This window comes from Bos grunniens, chromosome 16 (genome assembly GCF_055505025.1).
Source record: "Bos grunniens cultivar Pamir isolate PY7600 chromosome 16, Bosgru_T2T1.0, whole genome shotgun sequence".
In the NCBI taxonomy this organism is placed as follows: domain Eukaryota; kingdom Metazoa; phylum Chordata; class Mammalia; order Artiodactyla; family Bovidae; genus Bos; species Bos grunniens.
In genome coordinates, this window is record NC_141180.1 from 80559953 (window position 1) to 80586112 (window position 26160).

The 26160-nt window shown below is 52.3% G+C and overlaps 1 protein-coding gene and 1 long non-coding RNA gene across 25 annotated transcripts in view; one reads left to right on the forward strand and one right to left on the reverse strand.

Moving 5' to 3' along the window:
• The window catches only part of PLEKHA6 (pleckstrin homology domain containing A6), a 159505-nt gene that overhangs the window by 15855 nt on the left and 117490 nt on the right, over positions 1-26160 (forward strand). For 16 of the 22 annotated variants that reach the window (XR_015143794.1, XM_086345685.1, XM_086345694.1 and 13 more), the window contains exons 1-3: positions 5057-5644; positions 12120-12196; positions 15410-15467. Coding sequence is in view for 18 of the 22 variants with exons in the window: in XM_086345685.1 (XP_086201811.1) it covers positions 5562-5644; positions 12120-12196; positions 15410-15467 (218 nt within the window). In the remaining 4 variants the exon portion in view is untranslated. Of the gene's footprint in view, positions 1-5056; positions 5645-12119; positions 12197-15409; positions 15468-15818; positions 15899-22554; positions 22579-26160 lie in introns of those variants that run through there. The other 6 variants (XM_086345702.1, XM_086345711.1, XM_086345691.1 and 3 more) reach the window with 5 other exon arrangements.
• On the reverse strand, positions 1727-5762 carry LOC147357136 (uncharacterized). Of its 3 annotated transcripts, none has more exons than XR_015143795.1 (4): positions 5610-5762; positions 3035-3102; positions 2764-2928; positions 1727-1961 (listed from the first exon to the last, which is right to left on the reverse strand). It is a non-coding gene; the product is annotated as an uncharacterized LOC147357136 (long non-coding RNA). The 3 variants fall into 3 exon arrangements; XR_015143796.1 differs by having other exon boundaries at positions 5593-5751; XR_015143797.1 differs by having other exon boundaries at positions 2764-2876; positions 5610-5750.

Sequence of the window (26160 nt, forward strand, 5' to 3'; positions counted from 1 at the left end):
AGAGAAATTTCAGGATTCCACAATCCTCTGGTTACCAGCATCAGTTCAACAGTTTTTTTATAACAAAACGTGCCACTCTCAAGATTTCCCTGGTGGTCCAGAAGTTAAGGATCTGCTTCACAATGCCGAGGACAAGGGTATAATCCCTGGGTGGCAAACACGGATTCCACATGCCAGGAGCGGCGGGGCCCACAGGCCTACATGCTGCAGCTACTGGCCTGCACACCACAGCCGCTGAGAGCCACACGATCCGAGATCAGGCAAAGGAACGGACAATATAAACACTAAAAACCCCACCTCTCTGAAACCTTTATCGAATCACCACTTCTATCAAGCAACTGGTTTGGGCTCTTGCATGTTTACATAATCGTATATCTATTAATCATCCCAGCAGAGAGGGCCTTGATTTCTTTTCCTTTGCTTCCTAGTTCCTGTAAAATAATTAACAGTGGCTAGTGACCTAGCCTGCTGCAGAGCTATTAAACACCAGCACTCAACAAAAACTACTGTTGTGGGTCTTCTTTAGCAGAGCAGAGGAATCAGTTATAATTATAACTGTGAGTCTCTTGGCCAGATACGTTTAAATGATAAAGCAAATGCCTTTAAATATAGCTTTCTACTGATCGGGTTCTCAGGAGACCTGAGTTGTGGTCCCAACTCTCCCGAGGAATTGCCACAACTCTGGGTACTTCTCCTGAGTTCTCTAGTACCCTTAAGAGGGAAATTACAGACTTTGACCAAATGGTCACAAAAGACCTTTCCTTGATCTAAAATTGCAGTTTTATTGGAAGAGTTCACATTCTCAAGTCACTAGAAGTGCAGGTGGTTATCTCATTGACTTTCTCAAAGAAACATTGGTTACAACAAAGCAGAAGGGCCACAGGACACTTTGACCTTTGTCCTGGCTAGGACTTTTTCAGTTGTCAGGGGCAGAAACTGGCTGGAGCAAATAAGGGTGTTTCTGGGCACCTACAAGTAGAAATCCCAGTGATAGGGCCTCTCCTGGCAGGCTGGTCCTGGGGCTCTGGGATACAAGGACGCAGCGTGTCTGCATCTTCTGACTCCACTTTCTCCTGGACTGGACTCGCTCTCAGCCAGCTTCCCCTCAGAAAGACCCCAGCAGCACCAGAGTGACATCTGCCCGCTTGGAATCCAAGAGAGAAAGGGCTTCTTCCCAAGAGCTCTGCTGCTGCTGCTGCTAAGTCAAGACTCTGTGCGACCCCATAGATGGCAGCCCACCAGGCTCCCCCGTCTCTGGGATTCTCCAGGCAAGAACACTGGAGTAGGTTGCCATTTCCTTCTCCAATGCATGAAACTGAGAAGTGAAAGTGAAGTCGCTCAGTCGTGTCCGACTCTAGCGACTCCATCCATGGGATTTTCCAGGCAAGAGTACTGGAGTGGGGTGCCATTGCCTTCTCTGCCCAGGAGCTCTAGGATCTTCTTAAAACTGAGTCTCACTGGTCTGGTCTGAGCCATGTGTCCTTCCTGAACCGATGGAGCTGGGGTGAGTGTGGGGGCAGCCCACTCAACCCACATGGACTGACAGCGGCAAAAAGCTAGACGTCAAAGGGAAGCTCCAGGGGCTATTAACAGGAGACAGGAGGTTGGATATTGGACAAGTTAAAATAACAGACATTTATGTCGGTCCTCAATAACGTATTATTTTCTTATAGGTACTGTGTGAATTTACCAAGATGCTATAGCAAATTACCTCAAATTGGCTGGCTTAAAACAAAAAAAAATTTATTTTCTCACAGTTCTGGATTCCAGAAGACTGAAATTTGAAGTGTTAGGGCCACACTCCCTCTGCAGGCTCGGGGGAAGAATTCCTTCTTCGTCTCTTCGAGGTTCTGGTGACTGTCACCATCCCTTGCTTTGTGGTGGCTTCACTCCAGCCTCTGCCTCTGTGGTCACATTGCTTCCTGCTCTCCGTCTGTCTCAAGTCTCCTCCTGCTTTTCTCCTATAAGGACATGTGTCATTGAATTTAGGGCCCACCCTGAATAATCCGGGATAATCTCATCTCCAGATCCTTATCCTAATTCCATCCAAGTAAGGTCACATTCATGGGCTCCAGGGATTTGACACAGACAGTTTCTGGGGAGCTGTTTTTCAGCCTACCGCTGGAACCACGCCAGAAGCATGATAACATTCAAGTGACTGACTTAAGCTCTCAAAATACATGAGAGAATCAGAATCATTTCTAAATATCACTGATATATTTTATCCACATGATTTGTTGCTTTTAAAGAGATAAAATTTGCTGTAAGGAAAAAACAAACAGCTAAATTTCTGACTTAATTGCAAAGCAGGTAAGGTTTTCATTTCAGCATATCCCTCTCCTGCCTTCTTCCAGGTAATTGTTGAACCAATACCTATTTTTATTTGAGTTTTCTACTGTTTCTGAATTGTCTTTAGTTTCTTTGCTAAAGAAAGTTTCTTTGCTTAGCAGTATCAATCCTGATCATAATTAATAAACAAGAACTAGAATGTAAAGAGTCACTGGCAAGAATACACCACAGTGAGAAAGTATTTTCAAACCTGATTTCTTATTCCAAAAGAGTAAAAAACATTCAAAATCTCAACCACTTGCTCTTTTTTGTTTTTGGTCTAGGTAAATGTCCCAAGGAACCCCAGGCTAGATTAGAGATAAATAAGACAAAAATCTTTTGAAGAAACCCTCAGGAGCCCCTGCTCCTCCGAGAAGACAGTGGTGTGATACATGTTTTCAAAAGCATGTCATACTGTTCCCTATTTCCACCCACCTTCAGCCCAAGAAGCCGCACTTAACCGGTTGCTCAGGTTGGACAGGGAGTGCTCTGGTTGCTGGTATTTTCCCTGGAGGCATCTTGGCAGCAGTCCTGGTGGTTCGGATCATCTGATATCATAGGGGTGGGCAGGTGGCTCTGGGCTTTACCAGCGGGATGGGCCTTAACAGGTGTTTCACAGGTTGGGGATGGGGGACCGGTGAAGTCTGACCCCTTGACACTCCCAGACATGTCAATTCAGGAGCTACAGAGGGGCATGCCTCCTCACCTGTGATTCTCAGATGCAGCTCTCCTTTACTGTCAAATGCAGCTTTCTTTACTAAAAACATGTAGGATCTGAAAAGGCAGAAAAGAGTTGGGTATTATAGGTTTTTGCTCCTTTTTGCTTCTGGAGAATGGACCCAAACTGGCACCAAGAATCAGCCTGTTTGTTGGCAGAGTGAATTTCCAGTGTTGGAGGTAGAATCATGCAATGGAAAGAGTTCTGGCCTGGACATTGGGCAGAGCCTTGCTCAGTGACATGAACTTTCTCTTCACTTCTTTGCTCTTCTGCTTCCTATATTTAAGTCAAGAGGCTAGGATGAGATATTCTTTGAGGCATATTGTGGCTTCAGTGGAGAAGGCAATGGCACCTCACTCCAGTACTCCTGCCTGGAAAATCCCATGGACGGAGGAGCCTGGTAGGCTGCAGTCCATGGGGTGGCTGAGGGTCGGACACGACCGAGCGACTTCACTTTCACTTTTCACTTTCATGCATTGGAGAAGGAAATGGCAACCCACTCCAGTGTTCTTGCCTGGAGAATCTCAGGGACGGGGGAGCCTGGTGGGCTGCCATCTACGGGGTCACACAGAGTCAGACACAGCAGCAGCAGCAGTGGCTTCAGTATCTATGTACACACATTACACCTAGGTTGAGCCTTTAGGATTCCTGAGAAGGCTCACTGGTTGTTCTTTTTTCCAGAAAGCTCTCCCCACATACACCCGGATGTTGCTGGTGGTTATATTTATCTGGCCCCTAAATAGGGTCCAAAAGTACAGGATTGTGGTTAGAGTTAAGAGCCATTTCTAGTTAGGATAGTATCAGTCATTCATCAAATATAAATTGTGTGTCCCAGGTAGGTGCTGGGGCTATAAAGATGAACCAAATGGAGCCCCTGCTCTGAAGGAGACAGATAAGTAAACCAAGGATTGCATTATAGTGTGCTAAGCTCCACTGTATGTATGCTCAGTCATGTCCGACTCTTTGTGACCCAATGGACTGTAGTGGGTTGCCATTTCCTTCTCCAGATAAGCTCCACTACAGGGTTATTAATAAAGTTACATGACACATGGAGGATACACATATAAATCTGCCTAGAGTGGAATCAAGAATGGCTTTCTGGAGTAGGCAACACACGGGTTGATACCAAAGGGATGAGTAGGAATCACCTGGGTAGAACAGGCATCATGTCCCTTAGAATGCTTACAATAAACTTGCTCATTCAACAGATACTTGCCAACTGCCAAGCGACACATTGCTTCCTCTAAAGACAGGTATCTATTCCCTTTGGTCTGACACATGGATTAGGACAGTGTTTACCTAGTGGAAGCCTCAAGGGCAGGTCCTGAGTAAGCTGGGAAAGCTGACTGGAGTCCAACTTTGATGCAAACCAGAGACAGCAGAACTGTCAGTTCAGTCGCTCAGTCACCATAGGGCTCTTTGCAACCCCTTGGACCACAGAACTGTGGGCTCCAGCAATACCATTTTGATATACTAGTACTGAATGCTTGCAATCTATGTTCCGTACATGGAACACATTCCCTCCTTTCTTTCTTTCTTTCTTTTTTTTTTTTTCTTTCCTTCCCTTTTCTGCACAAATTAGGTATACAAAAGCTGTTGCTTTCTGAGTGCATCTGAAGGTCTCACTCTGATTCTTCCTTAGTCATGGCAGGCTTCTTAGAGGAAGTACTCAGAAAGACAGGTAAGTAAGGACTAGCTTGACTCATGAGGTTGACATTCAAGCGAGAAGGGGCGCCTTGCTACTCACAGCCGTGCCAGCCTTCCCTGCATCTGACCTTTGTTCCTCTGCTAACCTCCCGCCGAGCAGAACCAGATCACTTCCCCCTTTCGGGTCAGAGGCTGGACGTGTCCCTGCGGTTCGGGATTCCCATCTCTGTCTGCCAAACGGGTGCCCCCCGCGCCGGGAGTCAGGACTCGGGGGCCCGCGGGCCGCGGCGGACCCCGCCGGCCGGGAGCGGCCCTCGGGGCGGCGCGGGGCCCCGCCCTCCGCTCGCCGGGCGGGCGGCCGCGTGCGGGCCGGGAGCCGGGCGGCAGCGCCCTCGCTCGCGCTCGGCGCCCCGCGCCCTCCGGGGAGCGTCCTCCGGCTCGCGCGCTCGCCCGCTCGGCCCCGCCGGCTGCCCGGCCGCGGCAAGCAGACGGGCCCGAGCACTAGGCGCTGCCCGCGGGCCGCCCGCGCGAGCGGGGCGGCGGAGCCCCTCCGCGCTAATTGCCCGTCATTAAGTTAAGGAGACGGCGGGAGCGGAGCGCAGACTCCGGGGGCGGCGCGCGTCTGCGGCCGGGCTCGCCCGGCCCCGCCGGGGTTAAGTCTTCCGCTCCCTGCCGCCGGCTGGCGGCCAGCTGCCTCCAGCGAGAGGCCGGAGCCCCGGGCCAGGGAACCCGGAGGACCGCCTGGACCCCCGCCCCCGTCGCCGCCTCGAGGAGGAGCAGGAGTGGGGGGCTCGCCGTAGGCCCCCCGCCCGCCTCCCACCCCGACGCCCCGGTGCTCAGAGAGCCGGAGGGGCTGCGGGACTCCGAGATGGCCGATGAGATTGACTGGCTGGACTTGCCCGGCCGGTGGACCTACGGAGTTGACCGCGGTGGGAGAGTCTTCTTCATCAAGTATGTGAGCCTCTGTCATTTTGTCTCCCCCTCTCTCTTTCCTTTCCAAGTTGTCCAACTTGAAAGGCAGCAGGGCTGGGGACCAGCCGGAGAGGCCGGGTGGTGGGAGGGGTGGCTGGAACAACCCGCATGACTAATAAGTTTATCACTGTGCCTGTTTGAATGTGGCTCCCGCCTTTCCCCAGTGGGTCAAGGTCCAGCAGAGGCTCCGCACTCCCCGCCCTGGAGAGGCGGGCCAGGTGCTGGCTTTGCCCTCTCCCCTGGCCGCCGGCAGAACGGGGTCCCCGAGGAGAACGGCTGGACCTGGTGCCCAGCGCGCAGGTCTTCCCTTCCAGCTCTGGTGACTGACAGAGCCCGCGGAGGGTCCCTTCTTCCTTGTGCCCACCCCCACCTTTCCTACAGGAAGACGTGGGCTAGGTGCCAACCACCCAGGAGACCCTCTCCTACCGTCCCTGCAGTCCCCTGACCGGCACTCAGGGCTCCTCAGATGGCAGCCCCTCTCCGGCACTTTTACAGGGCTGTGGTCAAGGGGAAGAAGGTGCCCACAATACACCTGGCATTCTTTAGAGAGGGAGGCTCTGCTGCTTTCAGTAATATATTAGCACTGTTATATTAATTTCATCAACCAAAATGGCTCTGGCTTAATCTCATTATAACAGAGTGACTCTGCTGACGCTGTTTTGGCCTGCTTCTACGACAGGTATCTTTTGCCAGGATAGAAATCTCCTGATAATATAGCAAGCCTAGAAGCACAGCATGTGAACTGTTACCCACCCATGATGGGTTTTCCCTTTCTCAAGATAGCCGCTCACAGAACATTAGAGCTGAAAGGAAGCTTGGATGCAACCCGCTCCTGTTTCAGATGGGAGGCAAGCTCTGCAGAGATGGAGAGTACTTGGCTGAGATGAGACCACTTGTTAATCAGGGCTCCCACCGAGCCCAGAGTGCAGTGCCTTCCTTGTGTTACAAAGTGCCTTTGCAGGAGTGCAGGCAGCCAGTGGTTTTCTTGTTGGTGTTACTGTTTCCACGTTTGCTATAGGCTTTTCTTCTGTAGTTATTACTGCGATCAAAGTTGATGTTATAATTATACTATCTTAGACATTAACTCCACTAAAGTTCTTGACCCTGGGTCAGATTCTGAAATAACAGAACTTCTCCAGTATTAGAACAAGAGTCTCTTTGGTCAGTGGTTTGAGACTTTAGAATCCGTAAGAATCACCCAAGGAAATTAGTTTAAAAGGCCAGTTCCCAAGCCCTGCCTCCAAGGATTCTGTCTGAGTCAGAGGATCTGGGGTGGCCTCGGAATCTGCATTTCCACAGTTCCTCAGGGATTCTGATAAAGTGGTTAATTTGGCTTTTCCTATCTTTCTTCTCAGTTTCTTACTTGCCTTCCAACTTCTTTTTGTTGTTCATTCCATAGACATTTGTTGAATATCCACTATTTGTCTGCTGCAGTGTTAGGGATTGAGATAGAAAAAACAATAAGACACACAGGTTTTTCTTTAAAGGTGGTATAAAATGCAAACAAATACTTATGAAATAATAAGATACATTCCAGAGGTAATTGCATGATGTTATAGGAACACAAGGAAGAAAGAGCTAATGGTCTGAAGAGTTGAGGGAGGGCTTCCTGGAGGAGGAGACATTTCATGTCATTCTGGAGGAGAGAGACCAGAGTGAAAGGGGCCCTAGGCAGAGGCCTGCGGGTTGGAGGGCACCTATGGCTGTTGGAGCCCAGGTTGTCGTAAACACTCTGAGGGGCTCAGGAGAGATGGGATGGGCCAGCTGGGGTGCCGCAGAAGCTGAGGCAAAACAGGCAGGAGAGGGCCGCTCCAGAGGGGCTTGTGTGTTAGGCTAAGGGGTTTGAACATGATCCTGTAGGTGATAGGAAACCAAACGCGATTTCGAACAGAGAAGTGACGTAGTTAGACGTGTGCTGTAGAAGGATCTCTCTGGCAGTTGCAGAAATGATGATTTGGGGGCTGAGTGGGGTGGCATGGGAGACACTGGAGGTGTGGAGGGCAGGTAGGAGGCAGTCACCAAAGTCTGTGCTCTGCTCAGTCGTGTCAGACTCTGTGCGACCCCATGGACTGGAGCCCGCCAGGCTCCTCTGTCCATGGGATTTTCTAAGCAAGAGTACTGGAGACGGTTGCCATTTCCTCCTCCAGGGGATCTGCCTGACCTGGGATCGAGCCCACGTCTCTCTGTCTCCTGCATTGGCAGGCGGGCTCTTTACCACTGAGCCACCTGGGAAGCCCCATCAAAGTCCAGGAGAGTCCAAGAGACTTGAATTAAAGATTTTTCTCCCTAAAGGGTGGGGAGAATCTTTAGGCGTAGAATTGAGAGTTTTCATTTACTTCTTGAATGTTGAGGAATGAGGGGAGAGAGGGGGAAGAGCCCCAGATAATTCTGAGCTAAAAAAGAATGTATTTATTTCTTTTTGGCTGCAGTGGGTGTTCACTGCTGTGTGCTGGCTTTCCCCAGTTGCGGTGAGGGGGCTACTCTCTGCTGCATTGCACGGGCTTCTCACTGGTGGCTTCTCTTGTTGGGGAGCACAGTTCTAGAGCTCAGACTTCAGTAACTGTGGGGCTTGGGCTTAGCTGCCCCTCGGCGTGTGGGATCTTCCTGGATGAGGGGTCAGGCTTGTGTCCCTTACAGTGGCAGGCTGATTCTTAACCACTGAACCACCAGGGAAATGCTAAATCTTAGAATTTTTAACTTGAATTTGATAGAAATCAGGAGTATGGGAAGAGGAACAGATTTTAGGGAAGGTACAAGTTGAGCTAGGAAATCCCGAATTTGAGGTTCCCATGGGACAGTCAGGAAGTGCTGTCCTAGAGGCAGCTAGGTGTACAGGCTAGAGGTTGAAGAGAGAGGCCCTGGACTGGGGAGTCATCACGCACAGCTGGGACCACCCAGGAGTGTGTCAGAGGGAAGATGGGAGGGTCTCTGGGCAAAACCACATTTGAGGAGAGGCCAGAAGAGGAGAGGCCAGATGGAGGAGACCTGGCGTGGAGGTGGGTAGCCCCAGGGTCAGAGTGGCATGGCCCCAGATGGCGAGGAAGAGGGATGATCAGCTGTGCAAAAGCCACATGAGGTTAAGACTGGAGAGCGTTTACTGGATTGAGGAACTGGGGCATCTGTAATGACCTCTAGGAAAGTGGCTTCAGGGGAGGGCTGGGGACAGGAACCAGACTGCAGAGGTTGGTGAATGGCAGGCCAGAAAATGGGGACTGTTAGAAGGAACTCGTTTCTAACAGGGTTGTCTGATCAGGAAGAAGAGGAGCTTGGGAAGGGAGCTGGAAGGGAAAGCAGCTTTGAGAGAGAGAGACGGAGGGTTCAGTGGAAGACACAGACAGGAATGGGGCTAAAGTGACGGATGTGAGAGGGAGGGTGAAGTTGAATGTAAAGCCTGCCATGCTCAATAGAGTAAGGGTCTAGAAAAGATGGGAGATGATGTGGATTGTGACCCACGTGGACCCTTCTTCAATGGGAGAGGGCCACCTTTTGTCCAATGTAGAGACAAGTACTATAGTTCAGTTCAGTCACTCAGTTGTGTCTGACTCCTTGTGACCCCATGAACCGCAGCACGCCAGGCCTCCCTGTCCATCACCAACTCCCGGAGTCCACCCAAACCCATGTCCATCAAGTCGGTGATGCCATCCTCTGTCATCCCCTCCTCCTCCTGCCCTCAATCTTTCCCAGCATCAGGGTCTTTTCAAATGAGTCAGCTCTTTGCATCAGGTGGCCAAAGTATTGGAGTTTCAGCTTCAACATCAGTCCTTTCAATGAATATTCAGGACTGATTTCCTTTAGGATGGACTGGTTGGATGTCTTTGCTGTCCAAGGGACTCTCAAGAGTCTTCTCCAACACCACAGTTCAAAAGCATCAATTCTTCGGTGCTCAGCTTTCTTTATAGTCCAACTCTCACATCCATACATGACCACTGGAAAAACCATAGCCTTGACCAGATGGACCTTTGTTGACAAAGTAATCTCTCTGCTTTTTATTATGCTGTCTAGGTTGGTCATAACCTTCCTTCCAAGGAGTAAGCATCTTTTCATTTCATGGCTGCAATCACCATCTGCAGTGATTTTGAAGCCCAGAAAAATAAAGTCTGTCACTGTTTCCACTGTATCCCCATCTATTTGCCATGAAGTGATGGGACCAGATACCATGATCTTAGTTTTCTGAATGTTGAGCTTTAAGCCAACTTTTTCACTTTCCTCTTTCACTTTCATCAAGAGGCTCTTTAGTTCCTCTTCACTTTCTGCCATAAGGGTGGTATCATCTGCATATCTAAGGTTATTGATATTTCTCCCGGCAATCTTGATTCCAGCTTGTGCTTCCTCCAGCCCAGCGTTTCTCATGATGTACTCTGCATGTAAGTTACATAAGCAGGGTGACGATATACAGCCTTGATGTGCTCCTTATAAGACAAGAGGAGATACGTATAAGTGTTGGGGGGAGGTTGCTTCTGCTTTGTGGTTTCTATTTCTGTTGAGTTGAGGGATGAGATTATCCACTGAGAGTGAGGGAGAGGGATGGGAGGAAGGCGGGCCTGGGACTTGCCAGCATCCTGGGACCTGAGGTTGGTGGGAAAGCCTTGGAAACACTCAGCAAGGGTCAGCGGATTGGGGTCCCTGAAGAAGATTCTAGCTGGTGGGTTTGCAATGAGCGCGGTCCTTCTGGTTCCACAGTTTCCCCACTAGCCCAGGGGCAGGGTGGGAACAACCTGTGGCTGCACTGTTCAGGGAGCTGACAGGGTGGGGGAGGATGTGGGAGAGGATGTGGGGAGTGCTGGGTGTGCCCCCTCCGTGACCCTGCGACTGTCTGAGGGGTAGAGACACATGTGGTCCGGGGAGCGAGGGCCGGAGGTCTCGCAGGCCGCAGGGGAGGGGAAGGGCTGAGTGTCCCTGGCTCTGCTCCCTCACCCCCTGTCGCAGGACCACAGCCCAGGCCACAGGCCCTCTGCCATGATGCGCATGGCTCCAGGTCCCGTGACTTGGTTTCCTAGGCACCTGGGAATGCTCTTCCTGCAGCTGGTGTTAAAGAAACTCAGAGGAAATGCAGTGGAGTTGAGGGAGAGGAAGCAGGAGTCCACGCGAAGACCTGGACACGAGTGTTCCAAGTAGCTTTATTTGTAATGGCCCAACCTGGAAACACCCTCGGTGTTCATCAGCGGGGAGGGGGGACACACCTGCGTGTCCTGCAGTGGGAGGAGCTACTGACCCGAACCAGCACGTGGGAGAGAGACAAGAAGGAGAGAAGGCAGACAGAGAGGGCTTGTCTGTGTGATTCCACATGTGTGACACCCTGGGAACTCTAGAAAGCGCCAGTGAATCTATGGTAACAGGAAATGTACCAGTGGCTGCTGGGGACGGGGGGGACAGTGAGAACCAGTGGGTAGAAGATGGGAATTACAAAGGGGCACAGAGAGGATATGGGGGCTCACATCTTGATTTCGGGGTAGTTTCACAAGTGTGTACACATCTGTCAAAACATTACACTGTACACTTTATGTGCAGTTTATTGTATCTTACTCTAGTAGAAATTTAGTGGCACTTCCTTAGTGCATTCCATTATACTATATAATTATATTATATATTAAGGTATTAATTACTGAGTGGATCCTGTTCTGGGCTCTGAGACCCCTAGTCTAAAGCCTGGGAGATAGGGTGGTCCGGGGGTCCTGCCCTGCGCATACCTCGGGCTCAGGAAGTATCAGTGTCCTTGGTTGGCAGGGAGCTGAGAAAGGTGGGTGGACCCCCCTGCCGTGGCATCTGGAGACCAGAGGATCTACACGGGGAGCTACCTTGCTGGGAGTGAGGTGCTCGAAAGAGCTTGGGTAACAAGGGGGCACGTCTGGGCCTGGGTCCTGGCTTCATCACCTACTGATTCTGACTTTGGGGGACTTACTTAGCCTCGCGGAACCGCAGGTGTGTAATCTGCAGAGCTCCTGCTGTGAGGGAGCGTTGTGGATGGTGGTGCGCAGCCCGGCAGACACTTGAGGACTGCCGACCCTCGCAGCCTCCTCTTCTCTTGTCCGTTGCGAAGCTGCAGTGAAGAGCCTTCTGTGTGCGTCTCGTGCGGCTTCACTGGTCACCTCGAATGTCACCTCCTTCATGATGCCACCATGCTGCTGCCCTTCCCTAACCCCGTGCAGGGAGTGCTCCCCCCTCTGACTTGTAGTGCTCTCTCTGTGTGGCTCCTATCACCTCATATTCCAGATATCTTTTTACACGTCTGTCTCCCAGGTGGGTTATACAAAAGCAGTGCATCCTCTGAGGTCAGGGATCTGGGATTCTTCATCTCTGCACCCTGAGTCTGCTCAGTAAATGTTCTGCGTGTGTGCGTGAGCAAAGGCAGCCTGGTGTCTGGGGTTGGACAGTCAGTACTGATGTGACGGTGGTGATGGGTGTCCTGCGCAGGGAAGCCTCTGTGACCTCTGACATGTTCGCTTTGGTCTTCTAGTGATGAGGAGAAGTCAACCTGCTGGGTGCATCCTGGAACAGCATTGCCCATCCAGAGCGGACACTCCTCCTGTCCAGGTAAGGAGCTCGTCCCTCCCTGCCTTTGCAAGCCGTGAGGCGGGGATGCCCTGTGGTGGCTGTGGGAACCCGCTACCCTGACTTTGCTTCTGGAATTTTCCTTTGTCTTCGTATGGACTCAGCTAAGCATTGACCCACCACTGGGCAGATGAGGGCAGGAGGCTTGATGCTCACCTTGAGGTCTTTTCGAGCTTCCAGTCCTGTGCTCAGTGACTGGGACTGACCTCTGAGGATGAAGAGTTTGCTTATCCCTCTTATCCCTCTGCCCAGTTGGAAAACCCCCTCCACCCTGAGAGCGCCCTCCCAGGCTAGCAGGAAAGATGGGCCCCATCCGAGCCAAAATGGTTTCATTCTAAATTGAAGAGGTGGAGACACCAAGAATCATAAGGCCTGGGGTGTTTCAAGTGAACAGCCCACCACCTTCTTCAGGATGCTGCCGTGGACCATAGGGGAGGGGCGGGATCGACAATGTTGGACCCCCTCACCCCACCCCCGCCCCTCGCTGGCCTCCCAGCCCTTCACCCAGCCACACAGATGGCCTCCCAGCCCTTCACCCAGCCACACAGAGTCCTGGTCATTCTTGGGGCACAGGAGCACTGCCAGATGTGCGGGTCAGGTGCTGACTTGCCCAGAGCCTGCTTTCTTTTCATTTCGGAACTGGACTTATTTTGGTCCTAGAGCCAAAAAGGACTTCAGGGATCATGGAGTCTGACTCCTTCATTTTAAAGCAGAGAGAAAGGGCCTGGCTCAAGGCCACTTAGCTAATAAGCAAAGAAGCATCGGAGTCAAATGCGCAAGTTCTAGAGACAGAGAGACCTGAGCTCAAATCTTGGCTTGAGTTTTTACTAGTGTGGCTTTGAGCAAGTGGTTAGTTCTTCTGGGACTTAGCTTCTTTGTAACATGGGGATAGGATTATGAACCTCAAAACGTTGTAGCACCGATTATGCAAGAGAGTCACCATCAACAGAGGTGACTTTTATGGTTTTTGTCGTCATTGTACTTTCAACTTGAAGCAAAGCCTCATGACCCCAAGGCTGCGGCTGTCTTCCTCTGGGTTGGTGGTGCCACCTTCCACGTTTTGACTGTTTTCAGCTGGAGTCTGTCCATCTTACCGTGGCCCTAGGTAAGGCCAGAGGATGAATACAAGCCTGTGAGCCAATCCTGTCGTTTTTGGCTGCAGCCAACTGGTTGTCCAAGGTTGGGAAAGGGTTAAGATGCCCCTGAAGCTTGCTGGAAGGGCAGCTGCCTTAGTGGGCACTCCGCCTGGACAGGAATATAAGCACTCTTGGTGTTGCCTGGGCAGAGAGGGCAGTGTGCAGGGAAGTTGCTGGAAAAGGCAGGGGACATAATCCACGCTGGCCTCTTTCCCGGGCACATCACAGTGGCAGGATTATTTATGATTCTGACCCAATGGGGATCCTTCTACACGGGGAGGCTGGCAACCCACGCCCTTCTGAATGGGAGCATCCTCGCACAGGGACAGAGGGGAACAAGTAGCATTTATGGGGCAACACAGAGGAAAGAATGTGAGCTTTGCACGTAGGCGACCAGACTCCTGTCCTGGCCCAGACACTTCCTGTGTGACCTCTGGCAAGTCGATTGAGCTCTCTGGGCCTCAGTTTCCTCATCTGTACAAATGCTTGGGCTGATGCCTGTTGTGTAATGTTGCTGTGCAGACTGAATATGCTCGCAGGGGTAAACCGTGTGCCTTAGAGGAGAGAGGCTCTCACTAAGCAGTGGCCGGTGGTGTGATTTCTGTGGACCATGTCCTGAGAGGGAGGTGGGCTGCCCCGCTGCACTGAAGCATCGGCATCTCCATCAGCAGCAGCTATGGAAATGCAGAGCCTTGATACCCGGCAGTGAGTGAAGAGAACAGTGAGTAGCTGAGGCCAGCACTCTGTCCAGCCCAGGCCCCACTGTCCAGCAGCTTGTGTCTGAGGGCAGCTGGGAACAGGGCAGGAGAGGTGCAGACCAGCACTGAGTAGCCATAGTTTATAAAACCTCTTACACAGGCAGGTTGAGAAAATCTGTGCCCGTTTCCTAATGTGTCAGCCACAGGGCTCTTGCAGCGGTGCCCTGCCTGCCTCCACCTCATGCTGGATTCCCTCGGACTCCCGGAAAGCTTGTCCTCCTCTGCCGCAGTTGGAGGCGGCCTGTTTGAGAGGCAGGACTCGGCCAGGGTGACTGTTTTGGGGGGGGCGGCAGAGCCAGAGGCTCCCGGAGCGCCCTGTGGAGAAGGAGACGCGGAGTCTCTGGAGCTGTGCAGCAGGGGCTGCGCCTGCCTGGAGGACTGCCTAGATGCCTCAGAGCCAAGATCAGCTTCCTTGGCTACTCAGTCCTCTTTCATTTTGCAAGTCAGTGATTCTCCATTCTAAGCATTTTCATGGATAAATTGTTTTCAGAGGTGCTGTTAAAATTAAAAAAAAAAAAAGCCTCATTTTTTTCTGGGACTGATTTCCCAGGTCTGTGATGTCTTATTCAGAAGCAGAGCTAATGACAGTGGCCTGGGATCTGAAGACTTGTGCGTGCGTACTAAGTCGCTTCTGTTGTGTCCAGCTCCTTGCCACCACATAGACTGTAGCCTGCCACCCGCCAGGCTCCTCTGTCCATGGGACTTCCCAGGCAAGAATACTGGAGTGGGTTGCCATTTCTCCTCCAGGGGATCTTCCCGACCCAGGGATTGAACCTGCATCTCTTGCATCAGCAGGCGGGTTCTTTACCACTAGCACCATCTGGGAAAGCCCTTGGAGACTTGAGTCGTGGTCTTATCTTAAGTGCTAATTATCCATGAGATCTAGGGCCAGTGACTCGCTGTGGCTCCAGCTTCTGCTCCTGTGATATAAGCAGGGATGATCCTGAGGACCTTCTAGGGCGGTCATCTGTGCATTCACTGCTACATCCCTGGGGGCTGGCACAGGGCCTGGCCAGAACAGATGCGCAGTAACTGTTTGTTGAATGAATGAGCGAAGGCTGCAAAGGAGTGATCTGTTTTGTTGCTTCACTGCTCTCTGATGGGGGGGCATCTCCTCCACTGCTACCTCTCTTACTGTTTGCTGGAGCACAGACTGATAAGGACAGAAAAGGGTGAGATTGTTGGTTTGACCACTGCTGGCGTATCTGTGAATTGCCCTGCTTCTCCGAGTCTCCATCCCTCCTGAGTGCAGATTGGGCTTGCGGAAGAGAGGGTGATTTTGTGATTTTGCTTCCTCACAGGTTTGCCCAAGGGCTGGGAGATGGATTCTACCCAGGAAGGAGCTGTGTATTTCATCAAGTGAGTAAGATGGAGTTTCTTTCCAGTCTTGGGGTTCTACTTTTGTCCTTGTGCCTGATACCTCCTTGGGCGGAGAGACAGTTAAAGGGTCTTCCTGGAGGCCTTGCTGGGGTCTGTGAATGGCCAGGAGGTGTCACGGGTTCCAAGTTAAAGATAAAGCCCAGGGCGTGTGTGTGTGAAGCTTTGCAGATAAAGCCCAGGGTGTGTGCATGTGCATGTGTGTGTGTGTGTGTGCCCAGGAGAGCTCGTGTCAATCACAGGAAGTTCTCTGGGGTGGCGGGGTGGGGCTGGGTGATGAATGGAACGCTGGGCTGGGCTGTGTGGGTGGGAGGGACACGGCCCAACAGCGCAGAGGAGAGAAGCTCTTCTAGACACTTGGATCAAAGGGTTAGAGGAAGGAGCATGGTTGTCAGGAGAGGCGGGAAGCAGAGGTGAGTGGGAGGGAAGGGGTGAGCTGGGTGCGTGCACAGCCTGCTTCACGCCCGCCCTCCTGGGGGGGCCTCTGTCATCCTGGGGGTGGCAGGCATGTGTCTGGTACTCTGTGTCCCCTCAGGGGTGGTCAGGGCCCTCTGTCGGATGGGTGGCTCGTGTTCTTGGGCGCAGCAGGCAGCCCTGGGGGCCGGGGTGCCCGCGTCTGCCCCGCTGGACGCCTCCCCCTCTGCCCTGACCTGGGTCCCTCCGCTTCCCCGCTGGCCTGTCTCCGGTTTTGCTCTCAGGGTGAAGCGGGTGGGCTCCAGCCGGCGGGGCTGGGCGGTGGCTGCAAACAGCTGGGGCTCAGGCACCAGCAGAGGGAGCCGCTGCCCAGCCTGCAAGGAGAGCGTTTTTCTCATCTCCTTTCCTCTCTCCCTACTTTCTCACCTTCCTTGTCTGTGCTGTGAGAGGTCCTCTTTCCATCTCCTGCTTCCAGACCAGCCAGCACTTGCATCGGTTTGCCTGTTAACCGTATTCTTACCTAATTGATCGGTCATGTCTGACTCCTTGTGGTCCCCTAGACTGTGGCCCTCCAGGCTCGTCTGTCCATGAGACGACGGGCAAGAATATCGGAGTGGGTAGCCATTCTCAAACAAAAGCAGTAGGAAAAAAATGGACAACTGATCTGTTTTGGAAATTGTTCTGATATGACATGGCTCTCATAGCCTGAGCTTTTCCTGAAATTGAACTCCTTGCTTCAGTTAAGACTTGCTCCTTTTTTTTCTCCTTAATGGCAGCACCTTAGCATTCCCTTATGCATACCTGGTTCTTGAGGTCATTTACGAAACACTGTCACATGTATTAAAAAAATGTTTTTGACTGCATGTCATGCGGGCTATTAGTTCCCTGACCAGGAATGGAACTCATGCCCCCTGCAGTGAATGTGCAAAGTGGTAACCCCTGGACGGCCAGGGAAGCCTGGCACTTTTGCATGTATTACCTTGTCGGCCTTTGAAAGCGCTCCCCCTTCCTGTGGTCCCGGCCGGCCCCTCCCCGCCCTCAGCTTCCGCAGCTGGGCAGCTGCACTGATTCTCGTTTTCCCTCCATCAGGCCAAACTGATTTCTGCCTCAGGACCCTGGCACTTGCTGTTCACTCTGGCTGGGCACGCTTTCCTCCTATTTTTGCACATCTGGCTTCTACTCAACATTTCTTAGCAGGGCTTTCCTGGCGACCTTGTCTGAAGCTCCCTCCTGCTCCTGCTTAGCCCCGCCGCACTTTCTTTACCCACACGACCGGAAGGGTTTTGTTTACATGTTTGTTTTCCTGTTTTCTTGTTGGTGTCCCCCACTGCCGTGTCAGCCCTGAGAGCAGATTCTGGCTGTTTTGTGTTCCACTCTGTCCTGGATCCTTTCTGGCACTTGATAGGAACCCAATATTTGGTGAAAGGAATGAACGGATGAATGAAAAATGTCAGGAGATAGAGGCATAACTAACTCCTGCTTTGGCTGCCAGCGCAGAGCCTCTCCTGAGCGCCTCCTTCAGCGTGTTCTGTCCTGAGCTCGTTGCCTTCCCACCACCAGCCTGTTTCATCTTTGTCGGAAGTGCCAGCAGCGCAGAACCCTTGGGCCCCTCCTCCAGAGGTCCTGTCAGTTTTCCTTTTAAATATCCCTCAGCACCACCACTTCTCATCATCGCTGCGGCCACCACCCAAGTCTGTGAACACAGACACTGAACACCACAGTTCAGTTCTTCGGCGCTCAGCTTTCTTCACAGTCCAACTCTCACATCCATACATGACCACTGGAAAAACCATAGCCTTGACCAGATAGACCTTTGTTGGCAAAGTAATGTCTCTGCTTTTTAATATGTTATCTAGGTTGGTCATAACTTTCCTTCCAAGGAGTAAGCGTCTTTTAATTTCATGGCTGCAGTCACCATCTGCAGTGATTTTGCAGCCCCAAAAATAAAGTGTGACACTGTTTCCACTGTTTCCCCATCTATTTCCCATGAAGTGATGAGACCAGATGGCATGATCTTCGTTTTCTGAATGTTGAGCTTTAAGCCAACTTTTTCACTCTCCTCTTTTACTTTCATCAAGAGGCTCTTTAGTTCCTCTTCACTTTTGGCCATAAGGGTGGTGTCATCTGCATATCTGAGGTTATTGATATTTCTCCTGGCAATCTTGATTCCAGCTTGTGCTTCTTCCAGCCCAGCGTTTCTCATGATGTACTCTGCATATAAGTTAAATAAGCAGGGTGACAATATACAGCCTTGACGTACTCCTTTTCCTATTTGGAACCAGTCTGTTGTTCCATGTCCAGTTCTAACTGTTGCTTCCTGACCTGCATGTAGGTTTCTCAAGAGGCAGGTCAGGTGGTCTGGTATTCCCATCTCTTTCAGAATTTTCCACAGTTTATTGTGATCCACACAGTCAAAGGCTTTGGCATAGTCAATAAAGCAGAAATAGATGTTTTTCTGGAACACTCTTGCTTTTTCAATGATTCAGCGGATGTTGGCAATTTGATCTCTGGTTCCTCTGCCTTTCCAAGAGGTAATAATAAAAGTCAGATATACACATAACTTTGGAATCTGGGCTTCATTTTTTCTTCTTCTTTTAGTGTGGTTGAGTCAAATTTCAATGAGCAAATACTGATATTTGGCCAGCATCAGATAAATCTGATAATTGTGTCCAATAGATCCTTTCCTACATGGTGCTTGGGAGATCATTCTTTTGTATTACACAACTGATGGCATTGCTGAAGTGTGTGTGCAGTTTTAAAGTGTCATTGAACAGAAAGGGTGTGCAGGGAGAAGAGAAAAAGCACAGGGTTAAAATGTGGGTAAAACCCATTGCCAGCCTGTACGCATGTACACATAAATCCACTGGAGGGCGCCAAAGCACACGTGACCGGCCCACTGAGGCCTTGAAAGGGCTGGCTCCCTGCAGAGGGTGGGTCCTCTCGGAGCTGACAGGGGCGTCCTGACCCTCCTCTGCCACCCCTCAACCACTGTGGGCCTGGTGGACTCCTCTGATGCTTGGAGATCTGGCCGGGTAACACTCATCCCTGATTTTCTCTGTCCCCTGACTCCTTCCTGCTAAGGCACTCATCTGTGGAGCTTGTTAGTTCAGTCTCCAAGAGTGTGTCTCTCTTCGGTTGGCAAAGAGGGCAGTAGGACCAGGGGTCCTTTCTGCGGAGACACGCCCCCGTTACCCTTGCTCCCAGCCTGGGCCCTGCTGCCCCTCCCCCACTGGGACGCTGCCCTGTGGCCGTGCCAGCCTGCACGGGCACCTCCACCCCTCAGGGAGCCCCACCCAGCTGCTGTCACCTCCTTGTTCTGGCCTGGATACTTCCTCCAAGACGGGGCCAGGATGGGCTCTCTGCACCTGTGCCTCTGGTTCTGTCAGGGTGGGCTCAGCGCTGTGCCAGGGGCTGTAGGGGGTGGGGGGGCAGGCACACAGGAGCCCAGGGCTGGCTCACAGGAATCATCAGTAGAGAGCCCAACCTGGGGGACCCCAGAGGAGGTGGTGTCCCAGGAAGTACAATGGAGCCTCACAGGGCAAAGGAGAGAAGTCCCAGGGCAGTGAATCTGCAAGTTCGTCACCTGACTAGCTCTGCTCTCCGAAAGGCAAGTAACACCCTGGAACAGTAAAGCATGAGACAGATGAGGAGAAGCGAGGCGTGGTGTGGGGCCCGGAACAGACAAGCCCCATTTGCAGATGAGGGAAACAGGCTCAGCAGCCAGGTCACTCCTTCAGAGTCCCTTAGCTGGTAGGGAACAGAGCCGGGGCTCAATCTCAGGTCCTGAAAGAGAGTTTATCACCCAGGCTCCGTTATCCACTCCCCGCTTATTACCTTCTGGCAGGAGACACCCATCCAGGCGTGGCTGGGTAAGGAAGGGGCAGACACATTTGAGGGCCAGTGGATCGCCCTCAGTTTAGTGGTCCCCGGTACTGTGGTGGGGGCGGTACTGACCCTCCAAAGGCCAGGAGGGTGCGAGTGTTCAGACTGTGAATCCGTGACTGAGTTTTGGACGTTTGTTTTTAAGCGCTGGGGGCCGTGGATTCCAAAGCGGGGCACAGATGGAGTCACAGAGGCGCGCTCTTTGGGACACCCTCCCACTCCCTCCCAACCTAGGCCTTTCAGATGGGTCTTGTTCCCCCTCTGCTGCGTTAACAGAGAGGGAATTCGGATTCGGCGCAGGTGGACTATTTCCCCGGCTCTGCCTCACCGGTCCTTGTTGGACCTTGGAGACGCCTCGCCCCTTGTGCCCCGAAGCGCAGGCGGTGTTCCCGCAGCCGCCCTCGCATGCCTCTCCAGCCCGCAGCCCCACAGATCCCCGGGAGCACCGAGGCTCTAGCTCAGGCCGCTCAGAGGACTTGGCTGCTGCCCTCGCCCTCCGTCTGCCAGAGAGAAAACTCTCAGCAGGCCCGTCTGCCTCCTGCCCGTTCCAGGTGTCTGAGGAGTTCGTGGAATGGAGGCTGGGGTCCTTGTCCCCTTTCCCACTCTGTCTGTCCCTTCCAGATGCTGTAGTCTCTGGTTCCGGCCTTACTTTGCTCCACTGGCTCCTCGAGGCCTGAGACCCCCCAGAGCCCCGCATCTCGGGCTGCCTGGGCCGGGTTCTCCCCAAGCCTGTCCTGGGCAGTCTCCCCAAGCCTGTCCTGGGCAGTCTCGCCAAGTCCTGCAGAGCAGGGACAGGTGGGCTGGACCGAGCCGGTGCTGCCTGCACGGGGCCTGTGTCCAGCATTTCTCTGTCCCTCCGCCGAGTGGCTCCCCGACGGCCAGTGAACTCAGTGTTTCAGCCTTTGGGGGGGTGAAAGGTGACCTCAGGACCCCCTTCTCCACCACAGCTGCAGGCAGGTACATGCTATTCAAACCCGGGGTCCCTGGCTCCAGCCTGGTCTGCTCTGGGGTGGGAAGGATGGCCTTTCCAGTGGCCTCCTCTGGGGTGTGGGAGTGGGCTGTGGATCAGTTGCCTCCTCTGGGATGTGGGAGTGGGCTGTGGATCAGGCCCCCTTAACACTCCCCTGCTGCTGCTCCTCCTGGACTCTGGGAGGAAGTCTGTGCGTTTGCACTTTTCATAGTAGGTTCTTTTTAACGATAAAGGCTTCAGTTGCAAAAGTGATGCTTATACTCATATTACATTAAAAGAGACCCATGGAGAAGGGAAATCGTTGTATTTAAGTGAAGAGAGGCTTAAATTTTAAAAATTAAGGTGATTCAAACAAACATTTGGAGGAGATGTAATAATCGTGTGGGTGGATGCTTGCAGCTGCCCTCTGTCTGTGCCACGCTCAGTCGCTTCAGTCGCACCTGACTCTTTGCAACCCTGTGGACTATGGGCCGCCAGGCTCCTCTGTCCATGGGATTCTCCAGGCACGAATACTGGGGTGGGCTGCCATTTCCTCCTCCAGGGGATCTTCCTGACCCAGGGGTTGAACCTGTGTCTCTTACATCTCTTGCACTGGCAGGTGGGCTCTTTACCCCTAGTGTCCCCTGGGAAGTGCCCTTTTCTAGCCCTTGCTTATTGCAATATTTCTTTACTCAGAAGTGACCCCAGGAACTCATCTGGGGTCTCCGACTTCTGGGTCTCAGAGGCAGATGGGACTAGGATCTGGTAAGCCTACCTGGAAGTTCAGGTGGGAATACTCCATTTTCTTTCCATCTTCCTGATCATGGCTAGGAAACTCAGTGTCTATCCTGCACTCGGTTATTGTCACAGAGAATCTTTTCCTAGCATCCACAGAAAGGCGAAGAGAAGGAAACTGAGGGGGTAGGGAGAGAGAGAGAACTCTGAATGGTATCGGCTTTTCTACAGAAGAAACAGGGCTGAAATCCTATTGACTGAAGCCTTCCTTTCTGCCTCTGACCCTCAATAATGCAAAACACAGGTACCCCCAGCTCAGCTAGCATCCTTGCCCAAGGTCACTGGAGACCAGTTGGACTGGGGGACCTAGAAGGTCCTGGCATCTTGTAATGAACTCCAGTCTGCTCCGAACATGATTTCTTTAAATTCACTGGGTGGACTCCGGGGAAGGGAAGGCACTAGGGCTCTGACCACAGCCTCTCTACACCCAGAGGCATGCCGGGCTCTCGGGTGGACAGCCATGGAGACGCAGGCAACCACAGGCAGGCCCGGGGAGGCCCTAGATGCCAGACCCTGGCCAGCTCTGGCTCCCTGCACTCTGGTGGGAGGACTGCAGAATGCAGCTTACATGGATGGCGGCCCAGTTGCCCTTTGGGGGGCAGCCTCGGCCCTGCGGTGGATGGCCAGGAAGCCTGTGCTGAGGAGCTCTGTTCTCACCCAGACTAGCAGCACGGGTGCTTAACAGCTCGTCACTGGGGTGGATGGAGTTAAACCTTTCCAGGGACTATTTACTCCTGATCCTAAGTGACAGCTTGGGGAGGGAGCATCACGTGGCCCTGAAATCCCCTGGGAGCCGATGGAGCATGCCCAGCTGCTTCTGCCTGGGAAAGATGCTGGATCCTGCAGTCCCCGCAGCAGCATCCTCTCCCCACGCCAGGGACCTGTCAGCCGGAGAGATGACTGATTAGACCAGACCAGACCCGAGCCCTGCACCTCGGAAGGGGGCCCCGGGGGCGGGGAGGAGGACCCCAGCTGGCCTGAGCTGGGGGGAGGGCTGCCTGGGGGCTCGGAGAGGTATAGCTTTTCGGCGTGGGGCTTGCACCTCAGCAGCCGGTGAGTCTTTTGACGCATCATGTGGGCTGGCGGGGAGCGGGGAGCTTGGGCTCTGGTCGGGGCTGGCAGCCGCCTGCCCACCGTGTGAGTCTGGGCTGCTGGCAATGCGGTGCCACTGCCTTCCCTGTCCCTCATTCTTGGCAGCGATGCTTCAGGATCGTGGATGCTGAGAATGCTAATTTTATCCCTGTCTGTGCCCCCACCGCCACCTCCAAAACCCCCGGTGAAGGCTCATGTTGTCTGAATTTATTACATTTGAACCAGATCGCCTGTGTGAGGCCAGCCTTGGGGCTGCCAGCTTCCTGGGGTCCAGCCGGGGCCCCAGTCTGGCTCGAGCAGAGAGGCCAGCCCCACCCTGCCTCTAATCTTGCCAGAGGAGTGGGTTGAAGACCAGCAGGAAGGAGAGGTGGGGTTTGGGGGCTCAGGCTCAGGTCAGCCCCAGGGACCCACCTCCCTCAGCGTGGGGGGGTCGGGTATATATTTTATGGGTTAGAGGTTGGGGCTTACAGCCGCTGAGCTCTTTAATTCCTTGGGGGCATCTGACCTCTGGGTTCTCAGATTCAGTGGGGAGCCCCTGAGAGAGCTGGAGCCTGCTGCGTGGGCATCGGGGGATGGGTTTATCATGGAGAGGGCCAGGCTGCAGCCCCCAGAGTCTTGGGTATATTGTGTGGGGTTCTGAGCACAGGTTGGCGAAATGGCAGAGTAGGGTGATGAGCGGGGGGCCAGGGGAGAGTTGGACGGGAAAGGAGGAGAGGCTCTGGGAGATTCTCCTTCTTTAACGCAGGCACAGGGGAAGGAGTGGGGGCTGCAGCCTGGACCCTTGGAAGGCCAGAGGCGGGACAGCCAGGAGGGAGCCAGCCCCGGGGCGCAGGGCCGGGTCAGTGCTGAGCTGAGGGGAAGGTGGTGGGAGCAGGACGGGCACAGAGTCAGAGAGGGTCCCTGCCTTCAGAGCCTGGCTGTTCCTCCTGGGTCCCTGTAGGGCCTTTGCCCTCGGTCTGGCTCCCCTGAGGGTTTCCTGCAGGTAGGGCCGCGAGCCCTGGTGGAACAGCTCTGCCTGAGCCTGCTGTCCAGACAGCCTTGGGTGCATGGCAGGCACCTGTCTAGGACTCTCCCAGATCTGGATTCCAGACCCCCCCTGGGGGGCCCGGGAGCTGGGGGCTCCCGTGGGCTCCCACCAGGAAGGCCCGCCCCTCTACCCACTGGCTCTGCCTCCCTGGCAGAGCAGACTGTGGTGGGGGACTGGAGCCATCGCCAGGTGGGGCGGCTGGGGGGCGAGCCTGGCACTGCCCCGGGGCTTGCCTGGCAGAAAACAAGGGCTCCCTGTGTCCTCAGCAGGGCGCAGAGTACTGGGCTGCAGATATGAATTATTAAGAGTCCTTGGGTTTCCAATCAGAGGCGAGGTGCTAAACGTGTTAGCGGCTGTGTAATTAATCCTGGGGGCGCTGCACAGGCTCGAGACAATGGGGGCCTTTTTTGCCCCTGGTTCATCTTCTTTTCCTTCTTCACAGGAAGGTGATGGTGCAGGACACATTACACAGATAATTACTTTTAACGTGTCTGCCTGGATTATTCAGTTGGGTTCTTCCTGCATGGTGTAAATGACTTAATTACCGAGGAAGTCAGTGAGCAGGCAGCCCCGAGAACGGGCTGACACCTCGCCTGATGGCCTGAGCCCGGGTCCTGCCTCTTCCTTCCGGGCCTGCCGTGGGTCCCCTGAGGCTGCCACACTGAGCCTGGACCCCCAGGGGGGCCTCAGGAGGGGGAGGCTTGCAGTGGGGGGAGAGGTCGCTGAGAGGCACCTCAGCTGCGGCAGAGAGTCCTGCTTGGGGAGGAGGCGGCATGGACATCAGCCCGTCAGTGAGATGACTGGGAGGCCAGTCTCCAACAGTTTAAAAAAAAAACCCACGTGTTTAGAGAGGAAAGAGCACATTTGGGAAACATTCAGAATAAATGGTGAGCAGAGAGGAAGCACGTTGAGGGCAGGCTGAGTGGGACCCTCTTCTTGGCAGTCACAGTCCAGGTGGGCTCCTGCTCAGCACCCACGGCTCCAGACGCCTTCCAAACGCAGACGAACCCTCTGCAGCCTCCTTGAGGGGCGCATCTGGGTCCTACCCTCGCCTGGATAGTCCCAGTGACCGGGGCTCATTGACTCTCCAGGCAGCCTGCTCCACGGTCAGAACATTCTTCTGTCCTGAATCAAAACGTGCCCACTTCTCAGTTCCACCCTTTGGTTTTGATTCTTCGAAGCAGCACAGAACAAATCAGCTCTCTTTCCAAGAGTGATAAAGATGGTTTTCTTCATATTAAAATAGTGCATAATAGCCTTTGCACATGATGTAGTTTATGTAATCGTATTTGTGTTGGACACTTAGGTGGTTACCCTTATTTTCTTTTTACAACTAACACAGCATGATCATTTTTTTGCGTAGGGATTTTTCTGTATTTTGGATTATTTTCTTAGGATGAATGCTAAGACATAGAATTAATGTGATAGAGGCTATACGTTAAGAAAAAATTACTATTCTGTGAGTATAAAACTAATACATAGTCATTAAGAATGTAGGGTAACCCATAAAGAAAACATTAAAATTAAGTGTAATTCTCTCAGAGATTTAATATATAATTTGAATATTTTGGCATATATATATTTTGTGAACAGACATATGACTATATTTATTACCAAAATACACATATATACTGTTAAAAATTGACCAAGTATATATTTTTGTCACTTAAATAAAAAGCATTTCTCCATGTCATTAAGTATTCTTTTACAATATCAATTTTAGTGACTGGTATTTCCTTATAGACCTACTCCATTTATTTGTTTAACTGGCCCCGATGTTAAACTATGTGTTTCCAGCTTTTCACTTTTATAAATAATGCTACAGTGAACATATAAATATCTGAATCTTTGTACATATCAATAGCTTTTTTCCTTAGGTTACATTTCTAGAAGTGGAATTCCTATGTTTTAAAATAGGTTGACATATTTTGCCAATTCATTGTTAGAAACTACTAATTTACATTCCCAGCAGCTGTGTATAAGAATGTATTTTGTGGCATGAGCATCAGCATTGACTATTCTGACTTTTTTCAGTTTCAATTCATTGTTTCTTGAGGTGGATGAACGTTTGTCTATTAGTTTTAAAATTTAAAATTCTAAAAATTTAAAGTGTGAAGGGTCGTCTGTTATCATTTGTTTGTTCAAGTCTTTGGCTTTTCTTAAAAGATAATTTAGTGCAGTTGTCAAGATTGCAGTTACGGGGCCAAACGAAGGCCGACTCTGGGTCCTGCCACTTAGCAGGGACGTGAGCTTGACCGCAACTTAGTCTCTCTGTACCCCAGTTTCTCCATCTGTAAACTGAAGATAATAATGTACCTTATCTCACAGACGTTTTGTGAAGATAAATGAGGTCACATATGTAAAGTGCATAGAATCATGCTAAGCAGAGTAAGTGACAGTATGTTTTTATTATCTTACAAGTGTCGATTTGCACGAGAAACACAGAAGCCAGTGTCATGCTTTCCCTCCCCGCCCCGAGTCCCCCAAGTCCCCCAGGCACTTGGGAGCAGACGCCT